The sequence below is a fragment of the Wolffia australiana genome, chromosome 9 (assembly GCF_029677425.1).
Source record: "Wolffia australiana isolate 7733 chromosome 9, ASM2967742v1".
In the NCBI taxonomy this organism is placed as follows: Eukaryota; Viridiplantae; Streptophyta; class Magnoliopsida; order Alismatales; family Araceae; genus Wolffia; species Wolffia australiana.
The window spans coordinates 315001-336832 of record NC_135843.1 but is presented as its reverse complement, the minus strand read 5'-3'; the positions used below and the strand labels follow the sequence as shown (position 1 = coordinate 336832).

The 21832-nt window shown below is 39.7% G+C and overlaps 3 protein-coding genes, 1 long non-coding RNA gene and 1 pseudogene across 4 annotated transcripts; 4 read left to right on the top strand and 1 right to left on the bottom strand.

Moving 5' to 3' along the window:
• The first annotated feature begins 4585 nt into the window (after nucleotides 1-4585).
• ING2 (PHD finger protein-like protein) lies at nucleotides 4586-7927 on the top strand. Its single transcript, XM_078581359.1, has 7 exons — nucleotides 4586-4741; nucleotides 4849-4920; nucleotides 5027-5208; nucleotides 6072-6135; nucleotides 6240-6499; nucleotides 7560-7598; nucleotides 7737-7927. Exons 1-7 carry the CDS (start codon nucleotides 4696-4698, stop codon nucleotides 7836-7838), a joined length of 765 nt encoding a protein of 254 aa, XP_078437485.1. The 5' UTR covers nucleotides 4586-4695; the 3' UTR covers nucleotides 7839-7927.
• Nucleotides 7928-8861: 934 nt separating this feature from the next.
• Nucleotides 8862-12316, top strand: LOC144708063 (uncharacterized). Its single transcript, XM_078581357.1, has 5 exons — nucleotides 8862-9283; nucleotides 9366-10193; nucleotides 10299-10346; nucleotides 11478-11797; nucleotides 11924-12316. Exons 1-5 carry the CDS (start codon nucleotides 9074-9076, stop codon nucleotides 12027-12029), a joined length of 1512 nt encoding a protein of 503 aa, XP_078437483.1. The 5' UTR covers nucleotides 8862-9073; the 3' UTR covers nucleotides 12030-12316.
• Nucleotides 12317-12718: 402 nt separating this feature from the next.
• On the bottom strand, nucleotides 12719-13252 carry LOC144707846 (putative NAD(P)H dehydrogenase (quinone) FQR1-like 2 pseudogene; annotated as a pseudogene).
• A 398-nt stretch (nucleotides 13253-13650) lies between these two features.
• LOC144708065 (uncharacterized) lies at nucleotides 13651-15765 on the top strand. The gene is made up of 7 exons (XM_078581360.1): nucleotides 13651-13831; nucleotides 13911-14053; nucleotides 14162-14271; nucleotides 14358-14478; nucleotides 14900-14980; nucleotides 15080-15148; nucleotides 15446-15765. The coding sequence occupies exons 2-7, from the start codon at nucleotides 13919-13921 to the stop codon at nucleotides 15536-15538; spliced, it is 609 nt and encodes a 202-aa protein (XP_078437486.1). The 5' UTR covers nucleotides 13651-13831; nucleotides 13911-13918; the 3' UTR covers nucleotides 15539-15765.
• A 2957-nt stretch (nucleotides 15766-18722) lies between these two features.
• On the top strand, nucleotides 18723-19359 carry LOC144707675 (uncharacterized). Its single transcript, XR_013582505.1, has 2 exons — nucleotides 18723-18888; nucleotides 18996-19359. It is a non-coding gene; the product is annotated as an uncharacterized LOC144707675 (long non-coding RNA).
• The last annotated feature ends 2473 nt before the right edge of the window (nucleotides 19360-21832 follow it).

Sequence of the window (21832 nt, the reverse complement as noted above, 5' to 3'; positions counted from 1 at the left end):
AAAGGTAAGACTTCTATCTTTAATTCAAAAGTTGTGTGCATTGAATGCTGCCACCTACTCTTTCTTAAAGAGGAAGAACACCCCCATATTCTTATTCCTAGTTTTTGAAGTTGAAAGGTCTCACCTGAAGCACTCTCTATCAAGAAAGATCTCCCAAGAAAGATTGACAAGGCCTTCAAGCTTTTTCTCCCATTCTGATCGTCTCTCACAAGGCAATCAAGGGAATAGGAAGAATAAATGATTCATTCTCTGTTCTTCATACATCTGTTTTTCATTCTATTTGCGTGCTGATTTCAGTTTGATCAAGAGGAAGCTGGAAGTTGAAAATAGAAGAGAAAGAAGGAACATACAAGGGAAGAGAGGAGAGGCAAAAATCTGAGGTTTAAATCATCAAAAGGTACACATTTCCATTCTTATGTGTCATAGATCTTAGAGGAAAGGGAAAATTTGTGGATATAGATTGACAAAAGATCGAAGAGATTGAGAAGCAAAGAGGTGATAAATATTTCACAGAAAAGGAGAGGAAGTGAAGATTGAAGAGAGGATAGAAAGAAAGGGAATTGAATAAGAGAGACATATAAACCTGAAATCTAGTGAGCTCCATTTCATATCATCTTGAATAAATATCTTGTTGATTACATAGTTTTCTGAATATATTATCTTACAAATGTATTATCTTCAACACAAATTATATGTGAAATATTTGTGCTTAACACTTGAATATCATTGATATCTGTTCGTGAGTTTGCTTGATTATTACTTGAACTCTTTCAAAAGTTTAAAGGATTTTGGACATCATCTAGACTGGGCTAAATGGGCTGTGTAAAGAGCAACAAGTGATAAGGTGGAGGACCCGCACATCTGACAAAGCTAATGGGGAGAAGGATGTAAAATTCTTCAGTGAAGTTTGAGGACAAGCAGAAAGAAATAGTTATATTAAATAAACAGTCATAAATCATCCAAAACCATGGCTTACTATCTATTGACGCAGCTTTGTATTTCTCTTCTCTATCCATCTATAAAATTAGATCCATAAGCTGAGTCCCCAATCTCTGTAAAAAAAGTATTTGATCGTGCATCCTAAATGGAAAGACTATTTTAAAATGTCCCGTGGCGCCTTGAATGCTTGCAGATTATTAAATGAGAAAAGGAGCTCCTTGCCTGCATTTGAAAATTATCATGGTCCCAGCAGAACATAACCGCATATGGTTTATCTCCAATGTTGTCTTATAATGATTTATCTCCAACACATCTATTAGGCAAGATTTGAATCCATTCTCTTCTTCCATTACATTTTACTATCATCAATATTTTTCATCCTGTTGCCCTCATCTCCATTTAATCATTAACCCTAATTCACTCATTTCTTCATTTTCTTCTCTTATTCATCTTCTACATCCATCATCACTCTTCACAACTTCATCCATCTTAATCCCCCATCCTTGTTCCATTTCCCATCATCTAATTTGTGACTTTTATTAATACTTGTATATGTCTTGTTAAATAGTTATTATCACCATCTCACATCATTTTTTCCCTCACTCAATATCTCATATTTATACCTATGGTGTCTCACTCGTATTTCCATCATCACCATTACCTATGGAGATGATCCATACTCATCTCTGACTAGATAATTTTTTGACACATTAGAGTAATATAAATTCACTAGTTAAACTAAAAAAAAGGGCATAACTAAACTCTTATTTTTTATTTTATCAGACATAAAGTCTAGACAAATCCTTATTAATTCCATATAAGGTTTTCCCTACCGATGAGAAATAAACATTAACTTTCTTCCATATTTGATGAAGATGATTATTTCATCCAATATCTCATCAATGTATTCATGCCAGTGAGAGGATAATGCAAGGGAAGTGCACAAGATGGAATCACTTTCTAGAAAGGCCATAGTTAGGGACAAGTCACGAGATAAAGGAGGAAGGGAGGCTTTATAGAAGATCAAATCCAAGACATTGGATGTGGAGCATACCTCCGTGCGCCGAATATACTAACCATGTAGGCATTTGATAACATGTAATTTACTAAATAAATAGCATGCATAAAACATAATTATTTGCATCACAATGTCCATATTTTCATGTGAATTTATTATTACAATATCGCCTCATGTGAATTTATGATTTTCTAGATTTTAAGGTACTTTTACAGAATTTTATGACGTTAAATTGATTCAGAAATTAACTTTATAAGCCATAAAATATTTTTTCAATTACTGAAGGCATTAAGTAATATTCCCCGAATTTTTCATTCTCTATTTTTATCAAAATTAATTTATCAATAAAATTAATTAGAGAAGTCCAGAAAAATATTTTTAAGGATTTTAATCCGGCATGTGGCATCTTTTGTTTCATTAATTTTTTTGCTAATGATTGGCTGGGCTAATCATTGGAAGACTAATCATGATGGCATTGTGATACATGATGTCCTAGTTATCCAATGATTCATCCATTTATTTTGTAAAGTGTAAATCATTTATCCAATGATTCCATTAATTTTTTTGTAAATTATAAAGATAGGTTGTGGAAATTTAAAATATATCTGATTTATCATTAAGTATAATTTTAATGGAATACATGCATGGATGAATAGAAAAAATGGCAATATTTGTTGTGCAATAAATGCAGCTGACATACATGCATGCATAGATAAAAGAAAAAAAATTGTCTCTTCTGTGTGCTCTTAATTTGGCATGAGGCTCTAAAAGATCGCACATGTGGCATATGAGAGTAACCTAATAGATCTCATGCCCTGGTTGGGTAAACGTGGTGCAGTTATGGAGCCCAGTTGGTGCCCTAAAGTCCCTAGAACTTTATTATTTTTATATCAGATCTCCTTTGTGGCAACTGCACACATGGAGCACGGAGAATCACTTAATGATTGACGATTGTTTATCGACGGCATAAGGAGACGAGTATGTGTGGATTTGTGCTGACATGAATAAGCAACACATGATTTTATGCACCAATTATGGAGCATCTTACTGAGAAATCACTATGCAAAAGCCCTAATGAGATGGCAGTGATGTGGATGAGAGAGAGAAGAAAGATCCAATGATCAGGATTAGCTGAATTTCAAAGTGTGATTTATCAAGATCCGACCATTAGGATTGACTTGAATTCTCAAAGGTGGCTTCGTATTTTCTCTCTTTCCATCCATTTTGATCGATTACAAAAGGCCACGAAGAGAGAAAACTATGATGGAGGCTTCACCCAATGTTAGTTGCTCTGGAAGGACACATAAGCTTCTGTAGTAAAAAATTCTCCTGCATCTTGGATCTATTACATAAGTTTCTTCTTCATCTTCAAATTCCTTCTTGAATGTTTCCAAAACTCCAAGGCATGGGTGAAATTTATATGCCATTGCATGATTTTAAGGGGTGATGATCATTACATATAATTCAATATCAAGATAATGACACAAAAATTATACTATCATATTTCTCATCTAATTTGCTATCTTGGATTCCCTTGTCCTTATCAAGTTCTGTCTAAGAAAAAAATTCCCAAAATTTTAACCACTATATATCTTTAGATCATTCTCCCCATTTTCTCTTGCTAGAATGGGAATTTCATTGTTCTACAATGAATTTCCCTATCTATCAGATATCTTTACAATATTTCATAGAAAATGAATTCAAACCTTCCACTTAAATTTTACATTCTATTTATGTTATTTAAAACTCTAAAGAAATCATAAACTCATTAAATAGTCCTTATCAAAAATTTATTTCTTTGTCTATTTTTTTACACATTTAATAAAAAACTAAATTCAAGGTTTTACAGATAGTTGCCTTTTTGTATATTGACCCCTTTTTCATCCTGTGCTTTCAATATGTAGAAAATTTTGAAATTTATAAATTTTATTATTTAAGCTTAGAATCCAAGGACCTGACTAATCTTTGTTAATCACACATAATTAGGCTTATCACCCCATCCACAACGGTCGTCGTCATAGTCATTGCCATTGTTGCAGTCTTTTTATATGATGATCGTCATTCCCATCGATGACAGTCATTGTCCCTGACCACAACAGTCAGCCATCCCCATTGTCGACTACAATCTTGCTAATCATCTAATGAATGGTGGTGGTTGTCCCCATTGATAACAATGTTTGTCCATGTCAATGATTATGGCTGTGGTAGGAAAAAATTGTAATTGCGAAAGCATCTTAAGATAAGTGGCATTTGGGCAGAACTCTACAGATTCATGCATATATGACCTATCTCTTAGAGTCTAATTCATCATATTTTTTATTAACTTATTAGCAGAGTATAATTATTTTATTCATTTCAAAATGTCCCAATGATTTAACAAAATACATTCTTCTATAAAAAAAATAAGCCATAAAGAATGAACTGGGTGCCAAAATGAAAGACAATCAAGAACATGACTTGAAGTTTGATTAATTGACACTCTCATAACATTGATTTGTTTCTCAATATTCAGAAATAATTCCTGAAAAAAGTTTAATCCAAATATTCACTTTAGAGAAATACCTTTATAAAATTAGATAGAGTAAAACTCGTGTAAAACGGTGGTGGGATTTAACCCCATTCTTTGTAATTATTACGAAAATACCCTCTGGAATTCTGCCGGTCGTCTCGCTCATTGAACAAACCCTCGAGCTTCTGACGGAGAAGAGAGATCTCGAATCGATCGTTGCTCGGAGAAGATGGCGATCGCGAGGACGGGTGTCTTTGTCGATGATTACCTCGAATGTAATGGAATATCTAAGTTTCAATTTTTTTTTGAATTTCTTTGGCTTCAATTTCCTTCCAACGAGAATCTCTTGTTTTTTCTTTGAATTGTTCATTGCGGCGTGCAGATGCGAGCACGCTACCTGCGGAGCTTCAGCGGCTTCTTTCTACCATGAGAGAGCTCGACGAAAGATCTCAATGTTCGGTTTTTGCTTTACGAGTTTGGACTCCTCCAATTTTTGCGTGATTTAATGTCATGTGTTGGATTTCTTGTAAGTTTATTGTTTTGGAATGGTCTTCTGGCAGCTATGATCAACCAAGCCAAGGATCAGACTAGGTACTTCATTAGCCAGAGTTCAAAGAAAGGAAACAATGACGAAGAAGATGCCGGGATGGAGAAGATTAGAAAGGAGATCGAAGCTAATCAAGAGAGTGCGCTCAGCTTGTGTACAGAAAAGGTTCTGCTGGCGCGTCAGGCTTATGACTTGGTGAGTTATGAATCTAGACTTTTCTTATTTGGTTCATGTATTCTGAGATTTTGATTTTTCGTAATTGACAGAGAAATTTCTTCTCAATTTCCTTTGAACATCAACTTGGATTCCCGAAGCGTATCACACAAAATTCATCTACGTAACTCCATATTTTGTATTTTTGTTTTGTATATGAAGATTTTTTCTTCCTGCAGGACCATGTCTAGATTTCGGCTTGGAGTTGTTGCAAAATTTCCTAAATTTCCTTTTTTTTTTCTTGTTCTTTTTATGATTGTTCTTGTGGTTTGCCCGGCCTCAATGAATCAAATTAAGTATTTATTTCTCAAAATTTTCAATGAAGTTCTCGGTTCATGTTAGAACATTGTTCATGGCAGTCTCCTTACATTTCTTGTGGGAATTTATCTCTCGCCCCTTGATGTCTGGCTAAGTCTTATTTGGATGACTAGGTTTCGCATGAAATTCATGCAGTATTTCCATTTTTCCGATGAAATAATCATTTCACCTTCAGGGCTCTCCCTAATTTGAACCTACATGGTTTTCGGACTTTATGACATCTGTAAAGAAGAAACGCTCTTGCTAATGCCTGATATTTTCAAAGAAGATATTACTTGTTTCTATTATTTATAAATGGAGCCTCAAAATGGGATAAGAAGTACAAAGATTGCTAAGTTTATTTTAAGTTATAACCTTCTTGGGATCTCCAACGGAGAGACTCACTTGTTTATCTCTGATATTTTCCCGCTTTGTTGTCCTAGGACATTATGCAGGCAAGGAAAATGTTAAATGAGACATTAATGTTTTGAATTTTGATTTAAATTTCCTCAAAATGGGATTAAAATGGTCTAATCATCTTTTTGCAGCTTGGGGGCCATATCAAGCGGCTTGATGAGGACCTCAACCAATTCGCTGAAGATCTAAAGCAAGGTTTTTCCAGGAATTTTCCTTGACTAATAAATAATTGAAAAAAGATGGGTCTACTTTTGCACTTCTCGATCATCCTTCTTTTTTCCAATATTGATTTTTCTCAGAGGGGAAGATCCCGATGGACGAACCGGCCACTCTTCCTCCGCAGCCCATCGTTGTGAAGGATGAAAGGCGGAGGTCGAGTCTTCTCACTCCTCAGTCGAGGAGGTCAACGGCGGAGTTTAGAGAGAGAGAGTGGGATCGAGAACGTGATAGGGATCTTGAGCTCATGCCCCCTCCTGGTACTAACAAGAAGAACGCCCTCACAGCCATGGACGTTGACCAATCGGATCCAAACGAGCCCACCTACTGCATCTGTCACCAGGTCCATTTTACTGAAAGAATTGTTCTTATTATTTCCGTTTATCGACATAAAAAAAGGCACATTTACTGATATGGAGGTTGAATTTTGATTGTCATTTTCTTGGTTTTAGGTGTTATGTATGTTAGTATTCTACTTCTCCTTTACATTCAATTTGACTTTGTCAACGGCCAATTTAAGCAAAGGTTTTGGATTTAAACGGATTCGGGCAATTGCTTGAAACATCTTTGACATGATTGTAATCATTTTCATAAAAAATAATTGGGGTTAAATTTTGGTTTTCCGTTTCTTTCTTATAGGTTTCGTAAATGCTTTTTGAGTTGATCTCTATATTAAGTAAACCTTTGCTACGGGCTAATGTGAACAAACTTGATTTACAAATACTTTTACCATCCTCACCACCAACATAAAAAATGACTAGCTTTTTCGTTCTGGGGCCATTGGGAATGTAAGTTCTTGTTGTTTGTTATAGGTGTCATTTATGCTATTTAAGTTCACCTCTATTTTCAGGGGCCATTGGGAAAAAAAATGGATAACAATTACTCGCACTGTCATCATTATCTTTATAAGAAAATGAGCAGTTTATTTGATTTTTTGCCTTCGGTTCTAGATGACATTTTGGTAATTCAAGCGCATGTTCATGTACTCAAAAACTTTTTTAAAGGGTCGAATTGGAAGAAACTTGGGTAGAACAAATTGGAGTCGCCATCATCCCCATCATAATCATCTTCACCATCATCATCGCTTTGCATCTAGATCATGATTGCCAGAAAGAGAGATTGAGCAGAGCAAGATCACACAATGGAGGGGGGAGAGCGGCGTTACGCTTAGGGCAAACCCTTGAACCTGATCGACACTTAGGATCTCAAGCCAAAATATATTTTTACTATTAACAATCAAACATACATTTATAGATGTGAATCACTGGAGCCGTTACAACGGCTAGTTGATGTCTAGGGAAATGTAGCACGTGAGCTTCACGTGCTACAGTCTAACAGTGATGATCATCCAAAATGACGATTTTAGTGATACTGTGGCTGATTCTCGTTTTTCTTGGTTCTAGGTGTCCTTTGGCGACATGATTGCCTGTGACAATGAGAATGTAAGTTCTAAAATGTAGACTTAATATCAAAGTTTTGATGGATGAAAGTCTAATAAAGCTTCGTAATTGGAAAGAAGCAGGTTCAAATGGTAGAGTTGAGCTGTGATTGCTCATCATTAATTCCCTTGATTTGTGCAGTGCGAAGGGGGCGAATGGTTTCACTACACCTGCGTCGGCCTCACGCCGGAAACGCGGTTCAAGGGCAAGTGGTTCTGCCCCACCTGCAGGCATCTCATGTGATCTCTCTTTCTCTATCTCTAGCTCAATGTAGAGAGTTAGGAATGATGTATTTGTTTTATTTGGTATTATGGTGGGTTTCATTGGAGAAATTTGCCAGCCAGCGTGTGGGTAGCGTTTGCACTGTTCATAATGATGTATCATCATCCTCATAAAAAGAGTCCATCATTGTTACTGTTCATAGGCTCAAATAATGATGATGGTGATTATGGTGATGATGATGCCAAAACAGATGTTCCTCATCATCTGAGCAAGGTTAACAGTTGGATTTTGATGATTTTGTCTCATCATCGTCATCCTGTAGACGAAGAAAGACCATATGATTTTGTCAATGGCATCCAGAGGATAATTTGGAGGAATTTCAAGTGATAATTTGTTTATATTTTTCTGATAATTATTTCTAGGGGTTCTATTTTGTTCAAAAAATATAAATTTCGAAGGGTTCTAGAAACAATGATTTCTAGTACTCTGCATTTTGCACTGTTTTATTGGAAGAAAATTGCAAGTAAATGAGGTCGGAAGGGATGATTATAGTGCAGCGAAACAGACGGGAGGGTTTATTTGTCCCAGGACGAAAAAATCGTCCCGTCCGCCGAGGTTGGATGAACACTGGGACGGGAATTCGTCCCGAGACAAATGGACGGGACGGTTTTCAACCACTTGGACGAAAAAATCGTCCCGTCCGGAGGTCTCTGTCGAAAAAACCGTCCCGTCCATGTCCCTGCACTGATTCTGGACGTAGGACGGGACGACCTTCGTCCTGTCCCGTCCATCGTCCAAATCCCGGACTATAGGGATGAGCTGGGTTCGTCAGATGTACGGCCAGGATGAATCGGACGAATTTCCCGGGTAATTATTTTTTCGGGAATAAATATTTCTTCTACTACGATGGGTATTATTCGGAAGAAATTCCCTTTACTTTGGGCCCAAAAAGGCGGGTTAATCTGGGTTCATCAGATGTACGGTCAGGATGACTCTAATTACTTCTCCTAGATAACTATTAAAACATGGGGGAGGAGGGGGACAATTATTTCATTGTTCGAGTGTAAAAGGCGGTCTAGCGGTAGAATCGGGGGATCATCAGATGAACGGCCAGGATGAGTCGAGGTAATTTCCGGGATAATTATTTTTACTGCTCTCCCCCCCCCCCCACCTTCTTCTTCCTCGGACGCCCTACGAAAGGGGGGAGAAGCAGAAGTAAACCCTAAGTCCGACCGGGAGCTTCCTCCGCCGCGGCGATGGCGGAGAAGGACGAGCGGCGCGGCGGCGGCGAGAGCAGCGGCGAGGAATGGAGCTCCGAAGACGAAGGCAGTGATGGCTATCGCCGCGGCGGCTACCACGCCGTCCAGGTCGGCGACTCCTTCAAACAAGGCGCCTACGTCGTCCAATCCAAGCTCGGCTGGGGCCATTTCTCCACCGTCTGGCTCGCCTGGGACACAATCCACTCGGTATTCAATCGATTTCCCGATCATTCCTTGTCTAAATTCCTCTTTCGATCTTCGAATCAGCGTTTTTTCGTTCTCGCGGCAGAGATACGTCGCGCTCAAGGTGCAGAAGAGCGCGCAGCATTACACGGAGGCCGCCATGGACGAGATCACGATCTTGAAGCAGATCGCGGACGGAGATCCGGACGACGCCAAGTGCGTGGTGAAGCTGCTCGATCATTTCAAGCACGCCGGCCCCAACGGCAATCATGTGTGCATGGTGTTCGAATACCTCGGCGACAATCTCTTGACTCTGATCAAGTACACGGACTACCGGGGATTGCCGTTGAGGATGGTGAAGGAGATCTGCAGGCACGTTCTGATCGGGCTGGATTACCTCCACCGGGAGCTGAAGATCATCCACACGGATCTCAAGCCGGAGAACATTCTGTTGATCTCCACCGTCGATCCTGCCATGGACGTGGCGAGATCGGGGGCGCCTCTGGTTCTCCCTTCCAAGGCAGAGCCCGTGAAGGCGCCTGCCGGGAACGGGGAGGCTCTGACGAAGAACCAGAAGAAGAAGAAGAAGAAGAAGGCGAAGCGGGCGGCGGCGGCCAAGGACGAGGTGGAGAAGGAAGAGGAAGGGGGGAGGAGCGAGAGGAGGAGGAGGAGGGTGAGCAAGAGCGCGAGGAGGAGGATGGCCATGGAGGTTGACCTGAGGTGCAAGCTAGTTGACTTTGGGAATGCTTGCTGGACGTATAAGCAGTTCACCAGTGATATTCAGACGAGGCAGTATAGATGCCCGGAGGTGTTGATTGGGTCCAAGTACTCCACGCCTGCTGATATGTGGTCGTTTGCTTGCATTTGCTTCGAGCTCGCCACCGGGGATGTGCTCTTTGATCCCCACAGCGGGGACAATTTTGATCGCGATGAGGTGTTTTTTTTTCCTTCTCTTCTTGCTCTTCTTCCTTGCTTTGTGGGATTCTGCGGATTTTGGAAAGAATGTCGGATTAAGTTCTGAACAGGGATCATTTTGCAGGATCATCTGGCGTTGATCATGGAGCTCCTTGGGATGATACCCCGGAAGGTAATCTCTCTCTCTCTCTCTCAATCTCTCTATCTATCTCTCTATCTATCTGTCTATCTCTCTATCTGTCTCTCTGTCTATCTCTCTATATGTCTCTCTATCTATCTATCTATCTCGCTATCTGTCAATCTCTCTATCTATCTTATCTCTCTATCTATCTATCTATCTATCTATCTCTCTATCTATCTGTCTATCTCTCTATCTGTCTCTCTGTCTATCTATCTGTCTATCTCTCTATATCTCTATCTATCTATCTCGCTGTCTGGCAATCTCTCTATCTGTCTATCTCTCTATATCTCTATCTATCTATCTCGCTATCTGTCAATCTCTCTATCTATCTTATCTCTCTATCTCTCTATCTGTCTATCTCTCTATCTGTCTCTCTATCTCTCTATCTCTCTATCTATCTCTCTATCTATGTATATATCTAATTGTTCAAAAAAAAAAACTATCCTTTATATCTATATATCTCTCTACTGTGGTCTCTCCTTCCTATAGTGCACCATCTAATTGTTTGTGGGATTATTAAATCCTCCCCAAACAAAACTGTTCCATCCTTCAAGCAGACAAATTTCTGTCCGATACCATGAACAATAACAATTTTTTGATCCCAGTCTACCAATCCATATCCCAGTCTACCTATCTATCTCTCTAATTATCCATATCCCAGTCTACCTATCTATCTCTCTAATTATCCATATCCCAGTCTACCTATCTATCTCTCTACCTATTCATATCCCAGTATACCTATCTATCTCTCTTCCTATCCATATCCCAGTCTACCTTTCTATCTCTCTAGTTATCCATATACCAGTCTACCTATCTATCTCTCTAGCTATCCATATCCCAGTCTACCTTTCTATCTCTCTAGCTATCCATATACCAGTCTACCTATCTATCTCTCTTGCTCTCCATATCCCAGTCTACCTATCTCTACCTATCCATATCCCACTCTACCTATCTTTCTCTCTACCTATCCATATCCCAGTCTACCTATCTATCTCTCTATCTATCCATATCCCACTCTACCTATCTATCTCTCTTCCTATCCATATCCACCTGTCCGAGTTTTAAATCTGAGTCTTATCTCTCATGTCGGCCTCTTCGTTGCGTCAATTGTATGTGTGTCAGATTGCCCTGGGGGGAAAGTACTCGCGGGAGCTGTTCAACCGGTATGGGGAGCTGCGGCACATACGACGGCTGAGATTCTGGCCGTTGACCAAGGTGTTGACCGAGAAGTACGACTTCTCCGAGGGCGACGCCGCCGCCTTGGCCGAATTCCTCCTCCCCGTGCTCGACTACGCCCCCGACAAGCGGCCCTCCGCCGCCGACCTCCTCCGCCACCCCTTCCTCCACGCCACCCCCCCCTCTGTCCACCCCGCCGTCGACCACGACGCGATGGCCGCAGAGCTCGGCAGCATCGCCATCGGCAACAACGACGATTCCTCCAGGTGACCGACTCCTCCCTAGAATTCTTATTTCTTTTCAGAAAAAAAAATTCATTCTTTCCTCGAATTTGGCCCAAAAAAATTATGAAAAAATCAATGGAGAGGGATGGCGGTTTTGTTTGATTCAAGAGGGGTGGGGGAGGGAGAGGTTCTTGACCACGGCGGCCATGTACCTGCCCTGGTGCTCGGCGAGGGCGATCTCGGCCTCGGTGGCCGCGCGGGAGCCGTCCGATGAGAATGTCCCCGCGCCGTAGGGCGAGCCGCCGCGGACCACGTCCATTCTGAACATCCCCGCCCCGAACGTGTACCCGATCGGCACGAACAGCATCCCGTGGTGCGCCAGCTGCGTGATCGCCGTCCACCTGCCAATTCCCATCCCAATTTCAAATTTCTACTCGTCTTGTAATTTGGAAAATTTTGAATCTTCTTGGAATCAGAAAATGTGGAATCATCTTGTAATTTGGAAGATTTTGAATCGTCTTGTAATTGGAAAATTTTTGAATCGTCTTGTAACTCTGAAAATTTTGATTCGTCTTGTAATCGGAAAATAGTTGAACCGTCTCGTAAATCGGAAAATTGAGAATCGTCTTCAAATTCGTAAAATTATTGAATCGTCTTGTATTTCGGAAAATTAAGAATCGTCTTCTAATTCGGAAAATGTTTGAATCGCCTTGTAATTCGGAAAATTTTGAATCGTCTTCTAATTCGGAAAATTATTGAATCGTCTAGTAATTCGGAAAATTTTGAATCGGCTTCTGATTCGGAAATTTTTGGATCGTCTTCTAATTTGGAAATTAATGAATCGTCTTCTTATCAGAAAATTTCTATGAATCATCTTCTTATCAGAAAATTTTGAATCGTCTTCTGGTCGGAAAATTTTAAATCGTTTTCCAAATAATCGGAAAATTATGAATCGAATTGTACTCACGCGGTGGTCTCCTGGCCGCCTCCCTGCGATCCGGTGCTGACGAAGAATCCCGCGGGCTTCCCGGCGAGCCGCTGCTCCGGCCAGAGATCCGCCGACGCGTCGAAGAAGGCCTTCATCTGCGCCGCCATGGCCCCAAACCTCGACGGAAATCCGAACAAGACCCCGTCCGCTTCCTCCAGCCCCGCCGGATCCGATAACACCGGAACTTCCGGATCCTTTTCCGGCGCCCGCATCCGATCCAACACCGACTCCGGCAGCGTCTCCGGCACGCGGAAGAGCACCGCCTCCGCGCCGTCGACCTCGTCCACGCCGCGCTTGATTCCTCGCGCCAGCGCCTCGACGTGGCCGTACATCGAGTAGAACACCACGAAGATTCTCACCTTTCTCGCCTCGATCGCGACGGCTTCTGATTCGATCTCCTCCGCCGGTAGCGCAGGAGGCGCCGCCGCTTCCTCGGCGGCGCCGCTGGCCGTCGCCGCCGCTCTGTTCTTCTTGTTCTTGCTCGGCACGCAGCCCCCGCCCTTCCCCATCGCCGCTGACAAGATCTGACCGCGCGCTTCGCTCCAGAGTTTTATTGTAGTAGGGCTCGTACCGGATCACACGGGAGTTTTCTCTTTTACCTCTTGTTCTCCCTCTTAATTTCTTTTCTTCCCTGATTTTAAACTTATTTGTTTAATTACTCTCGCAGGATGGGCTCTTCTGCTAGGAAAATGAAGGGCTTTATTTCAATACGAAGGATTAGAAGGGCGAGATCATTAGCCGAGAATCGGAAGCGGGTCCCGCGTGTTCCGGAAGCTTCGAGAATCTTGTCCCGTCGTTGACTTTCTCATAATGGGTCTCTTCACGGCCCAATTGCGTCTAATTGGGCCTCAATTTTTCCCCAATTGCGTCTTATTGCCCATTTATCCACGGATTTTTTATTTATTTATTGTTGGTGTTCTTGCTTGTTCTTGATTTGGTGTGCCAAATCCCGTAACAGAATATCTTCTTCTTCTTCTCGTTTTCTCGATTTTACTTGTTTCTGATTGTTCCTTGCCGTCTTGATCCGTCTTGGAATCGTCTTCTTTGGTTGTTGATATTGTTTGAGCTCGGCGGACTGACAGTGGCAGGTATCTGATTTGTTTCTTTGTTTATTCTTTTTAGTGCATTTTTGTGGATGATGTTTTTGATTCGTTGAGTTTCTTTCAGAATCGGAGATGAAGTTGCGGCGGGAATGGCACGTTGATCAGCGCAGCTCGAGCGCCATGGAGTCTCGGACGCATTCTGTCGAGATCGAGGCCTACGGCGCTGTGCTAAGGGCCTTCATGGCTCAATCCGATGTTCTATCTTGGGTAAATTAACAGAATTGGAGCCTCTCCGCTGCCGCTTCTTCTGCCTTCTTCCCATAACCGAAGATGTCTAAATTTTCCCCCTTCCTATTTTTGCCGATTTTGATTCAGGGGAAAGCAGAGCTCATATCGGAGCTCAGAAAAGAGCTTAGAGTATCGGATTACGAGCATAGAGAAATTTTAGCGAAAGTGAATGCAGATGAATCGATCAAAGCCTTACAGTTGTTACCAATCCCTCTCATTCATCTTCTTTGTTTCTTTCCTTTTTACAGATTTATTTATCATCTTTTGGAACTTATATAAGCAGGGCAATGCAGAAAGAGGATAAAATTACGCGAGAACCTGAAACTGTGAGGCGTCATCCTTCCAAGAAGTTGAAGCGCTCTGCTGCAAATATGTCATCACCGGCTGTGCCAATGATATCTAAAGTAATTGGAATTTCTTCATTTGAAATATGATGAAATAGTTTGTTTGGCTGTGATGAATATTAGTTCATTCATATCAAACATTCTTCTTTGCAATTGAGCACGACGATCAATAGTTCATTCACATCAAACATTCTTCTTTGCAATTGAGCACGACGATCAATAGTTCATTCATATCACACATTCTTCTTTGCAATTGAGCACAACGATCTATAGTTCATTCATATCAAACATTCGTCTTTGCAATTGAGCTCGACGACCTTGGGTCGGTCGTACCTGGCCCCGTGTTTTTGCCAATAAAAAGTGCGAATTACGCGTAGTGATATTTCTTTGAATTCTTGCGTAGAAAGAAGTTATTAGAATTTTTCTATGTTGATCCCACACCACCTATTTCTGAACTTTTCTCTATCATCATCAAGTACAGGAGAGAGAAGACCAAGAAACTCCATCAAACCTGGCGCCCGATATCATAGAGATTCATGCCACAGAGGAGCTCATCAATGAGGTTGTAACCTCATTTAGCTAAATACTTTCTATGATGAATTTCTAGATTTTTTATTAGAAGAATAATGTATTCTAGTTGCTGCTCCGGTTTCTTTCTCAGGTTGAGAGAGTCTGCAGAGGAGAGAACCCGGACCCAGTTCAGGTGCAGAGAGCCAAAACTATGCTAAAGGTAATTAACTTTAAATTTTGAAATCTGGACAACTTTTCAAGGAAAAAGGAACATTACTCGAGGTCGAATATCAGGACTTTGAATTCAATTTGACCCGATTCTGGAAAATATGGATGATGGCCAAAATTATCATGATTTACAGAGTTCCCGTGAAAAGAATATTAAATGAGTGAAAGTATGTGAAATATCATAAAGTGATTGAAGTTAAAATTTTTGAAATGCATCTGTAGGGTGTCCAATTATTGGATTTGTCCAATTATTGTATTATATGGCATTCAATTTTCATTTTTATTTCAGGATCACGAGCGAGCCCTCGTCCAAGCGATTGCCCGGCTAGCTCGCATCAGTACCGATGATGGCTCAAATTTTCTTCACGTGTCGACATTTTAGCGGGCTAGCTCGCATCAGTACTGAAAGTGATTTTGCTCAAGTAGGACATTCTTCTGAGATGTTCAAGTCTTTTGCTGAAAATCTTGCAGTTGTACATATATCTCTGGCTGAATTTCATGAGAAGACCAAACCATAGCTATATTTTCTTATTTTAGGACTCGGGATCCTTCGTTCTCATTTTTGTTACATCATCATGAAATTTAAATTCATTGGTTTCGCTGGCTAAAGACAGTATATATCAAAAATACTTAATGATAATCTTTAGAAGAATTTCTTGAACACAAGGTTCCTTTTGCTTTCATTGCTGAAAAAGCGTCATCAGATCTTCTGGGTTTGAAGGTATTTTCTATATTTACTGTGTCAACCTATCAAATATTCTCTTTTTTAACATATAAAAAGCAAAAGGTCACTGAATTGCATGACTGAAAACTAACCCTTAAGCCATTAAAACTCTTAAAAAACCCAAGACCTAAACCCAAATCCTAAACTTTAAACCCTTACCCAGACCATAATCCTAAAAGAAAAACATAAATAAACTATGTTTGCTGCATTGATTGTACGAAGAGGGAGTCATCATAAATCTGAAAAATGATATCCAAAACATCTATCTCAGCTACCTTAACTTGTTTTATAGATGATCATTATATAATCCTCCAAGAACTGTTGGAGTTGTATGACTGAAATTTAAAAGAAGTCTCTATAGTATGATCTTCCTGTAGGTCTTATGAGAGTGATCTTCCAAGAAGTATTGTGTAATATATACCTATAAGGTGCACCATGGTAAACCTAGCTCTAGATGTCAAATGAACAGCAGCCTGACTCCACCCAAGTCTGCAGGGCCCAGAAATTTGAAGGCCCACATGGGGCCACTATCTCCAAGCCCATTACGAGAAACAACTCTATGGGCAATGCTAGAGAGGGAGACAAGAAAAGTGTGAGACAGAGATGAGAAACAAGAGAGAGAGAGAGGGAGAGAGAGAGAGAGATGACAATGAACCACCCCGGAATTACACAGCCACTCCACAGCAGGGGTCAGTGTGGTGTGCAAGGTAGATGTTCAGCAGGCTGTGTGAAAATGAGCCGACTACCGAGTACTCATGTGATTCAAAACATCCTTAATTAGATGGTGTCTGATGAACCTCAAGTTTTGTGGAAAGTGGTCCACCATTTAAAAGTTTAAAACCTGAGAGGCCATTGAGTGAAATTAGTACACAAATAAAATACCAATCATTGAGATATTAGTAGTGCAATAAATTGCCAGACTAAGTTAAATTAAAACATTACTGTATAAGGCTGTGAAGCCCAACTGTCTTCATCATTCCCATGACCACTAAGCCCCTTTATGCTCACACCGAAATAAGGCTGACCAGCATAATGTATTTTGATGCATTTTGATGTAAATTCAGATGAGAGTGATTGTAGACCTCATAATAGCCAGTGAAATTTATTTATTTATGTATTTATGTATTTATGTGTATATATATATCCTTCCTTGCCAACAGTTTTTGAAAAATCTCTCTTTATATTTCATTTTACTAAGGGGTTTACTATTGTATGTAGGGTTTGACAGTCCCAATCCGGTCCGGTTTTCTGCATGGACCTAAACCTTACCTGAAGTTCGGTCTGGTTCCGGTCCAGTCTTGTTCAGTCCCGATCTGGTCCGGTACAGGGGGTGGCGGAGGAGCACGGGGGTGGCAGGCGCGTTGTGCGCGTGGAGCAGCAGCGATGAGCGCTTGGGGCAGATGATGGGAAGGGCGACAGGGAGGGGGATGGGTAGTGCGTGGGACATGGTCCAGTCAGGTCCCGTTTTTTGGCATGGACCTAAATCTTACCTGAAGTTTGGTCCGGTTCCGGTTCAGTCTTGTTCGGTCCCGGTTCTGTCCGGTCCAACCAGTCCCTGGTCCAAAATGTCAAAGCCTAATTGTATGAAATATGAAATAAGGATTCACTGTGATTTCATGGGGAAAGGTGTTATTCTAACTAAGAGTGGAGTATTTATGTCCAATTCCTCTCATAAGAATGATGATTAATAACTTCTGATGTATCGGTAGTCCTGTTTGAAAGAGTCAGTCCACCATGGATCAATGTCTTTTGCATAATCATGAATTTTATGAAGCCTCTCTGGACGTGGGTGGATGAAATTTCTTATCACTCCAACATTCCTTGTTTTGTCTCAATTGGCTGAATTTGCCTAATATGTGTGTGATACTAAGCTTAGTGCAGGCCGGTGTCAGGGAAGGAGGCTAGACTAGAAGTGCAGTTGTTCTCAGGGTTGGCAAGTAGAACAGGGAATGATCCAAGGAGAGTTTGAACGGAGGAGGCAAGTATTGACCGTGGACGAGCTGTCTGAAGACTTGGTGAGGCAGAGACTACCACGATGGACGGGGATCGCAGAAGGGGAGAGAGAGAGAGAGAGAGAGAGAGAGAGAGAGAGAGAGAGAGAGAGAGAGAGAGAGAGAGAGAGAGAGAGGAAGTAAATGTCAAGAGTAGAGACAAGTGACCTTCATTCTTCTTGGCTGCCCTCCCAAAGAGAGGGCTGTCCTCTTGAAAAGAAATACATAAGTGTCAAATGATTAAAATGCCCTTTCGGGCTAACAAGACAAGAGTGCCCCTAGATAAGATAAGTACTATATCAGTGTGAAAAAGACAGATTCAGACAGACTGGCCTTTTCATGTTACATCTCATAAACAGATTTGCCGTCGAAAGTGACATAAGAGATAAGGAAAGTTATATATATCTGTCAAGCAAGTTTTCTTCAGAATTTGAATGAACTTAGCCTCCTAGTTCTCGCAGAATATATAGCATCATTAGATTACTGCTCCTTCAATCTGCTAAGAAATGTAACATAACTATTTTATTTTAATCAAGAGGCAAAAGACTGTCTGATTCAATCCTCCGCCCATTAATCGGATAATGTAGTAAAACGATAACCAAGACGAAAGGATTTGCACTCAACGCAGCTACAATAACTACAAAATACAGGTCAACAAATGAAATAATGAATTGGGACTGCAGTAGGTCCACTAGTTCTTCAACAGATGATAAATTCTCACATCTTGTACACTTTCCAAAGTTATACGCCAAATGTCTTTAATTACCTTCACTTCACGGCAGAAAACTGTAAACAGCCATGAAAGCAAACGAACCGATAAGCCTGCAACCCTGCTGCCTGAATAGTATTTAAACCATGCCCTGCTTTGCATAATACAGACATCAGAGAGAAAAACAGATAGATAGAGAGAGAGAGAGATGAATTCACCAAGCATGGCTATGGTTTGGATTACGCTATTCGCTGTTGTGGGGTATCTCTCTCTCTCTGTAGCGCAGACGCCACCCCTGACATTACTAGGTGAATAATGGGTATTTCTATCTCCATGTTTTCCTTTGAATAAATTTATGAGGACTATCTGTTCTTGTGAGTTTGGCTAAGATTGATTCTCTGGTGAACTGTGGCAGTGTACATGAAGGAATCGCCAGTAATTGGAGCGTCGAATCGCTGTTGTCTCAAATGTTGTGTGGATTTCCTTCAAACTTGCATCACTTGCTGTAGCCCCACGGTTGCCTTCCCACCATTATTGCCACCTGCGCTGCCGATATGCTGTCCCCGGTGCTGTCTTTGGGGTCCATACACGCTGCTGCAAGGGAAGACGTGCCTTCTATGCTGCCCATTTTAGGGTTTCTCTTGAACCCTTTCATGGGTTTTTTTTTTGGCTTTTCTGAATAAGTCTTCCTCTTCCGGGGAAATCAAACTAACGTAATCGGGAGACCCATGCAGGGTCTTTCCGTTTTATATGTTGTGGAAAGATTTTTCTTCTTTTGATGGCGTGTGCCCATCTCTCCAAAAACCCGGAAAAAATTTAGTCTCTCTTACCACTTTTTTGTTGAAAGTTTTAACTCACCAGCGTTCCCACCTCTTCTTGTTTTTGTTTTATTTCTGATAGATTATAGTAAGTTAACGTAGGTGCTCATCTTGAAGAAACAGTAGGGCATAAGTTATCGGATCAAGAAACACAATCTATATTTTCCAATTCCCCGGCTAGTTAAACTATTCTCTTAAGGAGACTACGGTTTGGACTCTCACATCTGCTTAAGTAGGCTTATGTTCCTGGAAGACGGTGCCAGATAAGAATATGATGATTCAAAAGATCGTTCATACTGCAAAAACTTGATTAAGAGGATAAAGATGTCAAAGGAAACACATTTCTCCTGTCGTTAGATAATTGTCCTCGTAGATAATTTTAAATAAAGCAAACTCTGTAGCAAATTTAATTATAATTTAACATGGTTGTTAGGTATTCAATATTTTATCAAAAACTACAGTTGAAACTAAATAGTGCTGAATATTTAGTTTTAGTTCTTGATTCAGTGTGAAACAATAAAAAATTCACAAGGCTGCAGCATCAGGGTTTGTACAAAACAAAATACCCTGAGGCGCTGAATTCAACATGGACCCCTGGGGAGAAATTAGGATGATATCAAAAAGCCATAAAATTGCATAACAATTTCAAAGTGTAGAGGTTTTATTTCATGCAGATCCATAATTTTTAGAACCTTGACTGTATGCTTTGAAATACTTATCCCTAAAAAACCTGCTGAGTATAATTGTGTTAACATTTTAACAGAAAATCGGGGGAATCATTTTGTGTTACAAAATAAATGTCTAAATTTAACAAAAAATTCATTCATCTTGGGAATCAAGAAGTTTACTCACATAAGAGGATGAATACACAAGTACTTAGTTAAGTAGAAATACCTAATGGGACATCAAATTTCTTGTCACTGATAATAATAATTTGAGATAAATCATAATATCTTGAAACATTGAACATATTAATTAAATATTTATTAAATGTTATGACTTCATCTCACGTGTAGTAAAGCTACTTTAATAAGGGGTGAAGGAAAATAATAGGAATGAGATTTTATAAGAATGGAATTAATTTATCTAGATAGGGTAGTAAATGATTGGAGAGGATCTCCCATTGTAGTACTAGGTTCAAATAAATGAATATTAATGGTATGACCCAGGTGAGGTAGTGTGATCTAATAGGAATGGGATTTGAGAAATAATCTCTTTGAGCAACTATACAACTGACTTATTAGACAAGTTGTGAAAGTGGGATGTACGTTAATTTTTCCTACTGCCTAGATGATCTATTTACAGATATTTATTTTTCTTCTAAATATTAAATATATCATAGATACTAAATACCTTCCATTATCAACAGGAAATATAATATTTCATGCATTTATCGCATGAAATGAAGTTCTCAGGATATGAGTTCCATTGAAGTCATCATTGGATATATATTTTCCACTATTTAAAAAATTGGAGAGGTCAATATTATTTTATCAATTCAAAGTTGTGTCCCTAAATATCATTGTCTCTTAAGTATATACTCCATTTCAAACTATATACTTTTGTTTTTTCATATATGATGCATGATAAGTTCGGAAAGTATGTGTTTATATGTGTTGTTATTTAAGTGTTTTTGAACTTAACCAATAAATTTATTTATCCCTTAGTGCTCAAGTAAGGGGTCGAACCCTAGGAAGGCGATGGTAAAATTCACTTTTTATCGACTTAGGATTTTGAACTCTAAATTGGACTGATATGACATCCTTTTACTCAAACTATCTCAATTAACAGAGACTGAATTTCTAATTTTTTTATCAATGAGAATAAGATTTATGATTAGTTAACAATTATTGATCAGAATTGCTAAATAATCCCCTAATTAGATTGACTATGTGTCCATTTGAACTTAGCTTTTTGGAATGTTAGCATTACTCTCTACTAAATTGTTTTAATTACTAAGGCCTAGATCAACAGTCTACCATTGATATTCCTCATTTATTTTACGCAAAAACTTAATTCAGTATGAATTTTTTTTGGGTTATTTAATGAATTTGAAATTTCTTAGGAAAGTTATTAAATTATAATTTATTTATTAGAATTTTTTTGCAAAACCTGCTCACTGGTTCTCACGTATTGGAAGCCATGAGAAGACTTTTATGTTGTTTTTGCACTTTCATCGAAATTTATCTTAATATTGGGGAAATTCCTTGAATTAGAAAATCATGGTTAGGATATGCTAATTAGGGAAATTGGGAATCAATATGAGTGAGAAGATTCAATTTGATTCAAATTGGTTTAACCTTAATTAAAGAATATTAATCGACTCTAAAACAAGGAAAATGTAAAAATTAAAAGGACTGAAATCAGAACTTTAAGTGAACTTTGGACATAAGCAAAATTATGAAATTGCTGCAATTGGAAACAAAAATTAAGC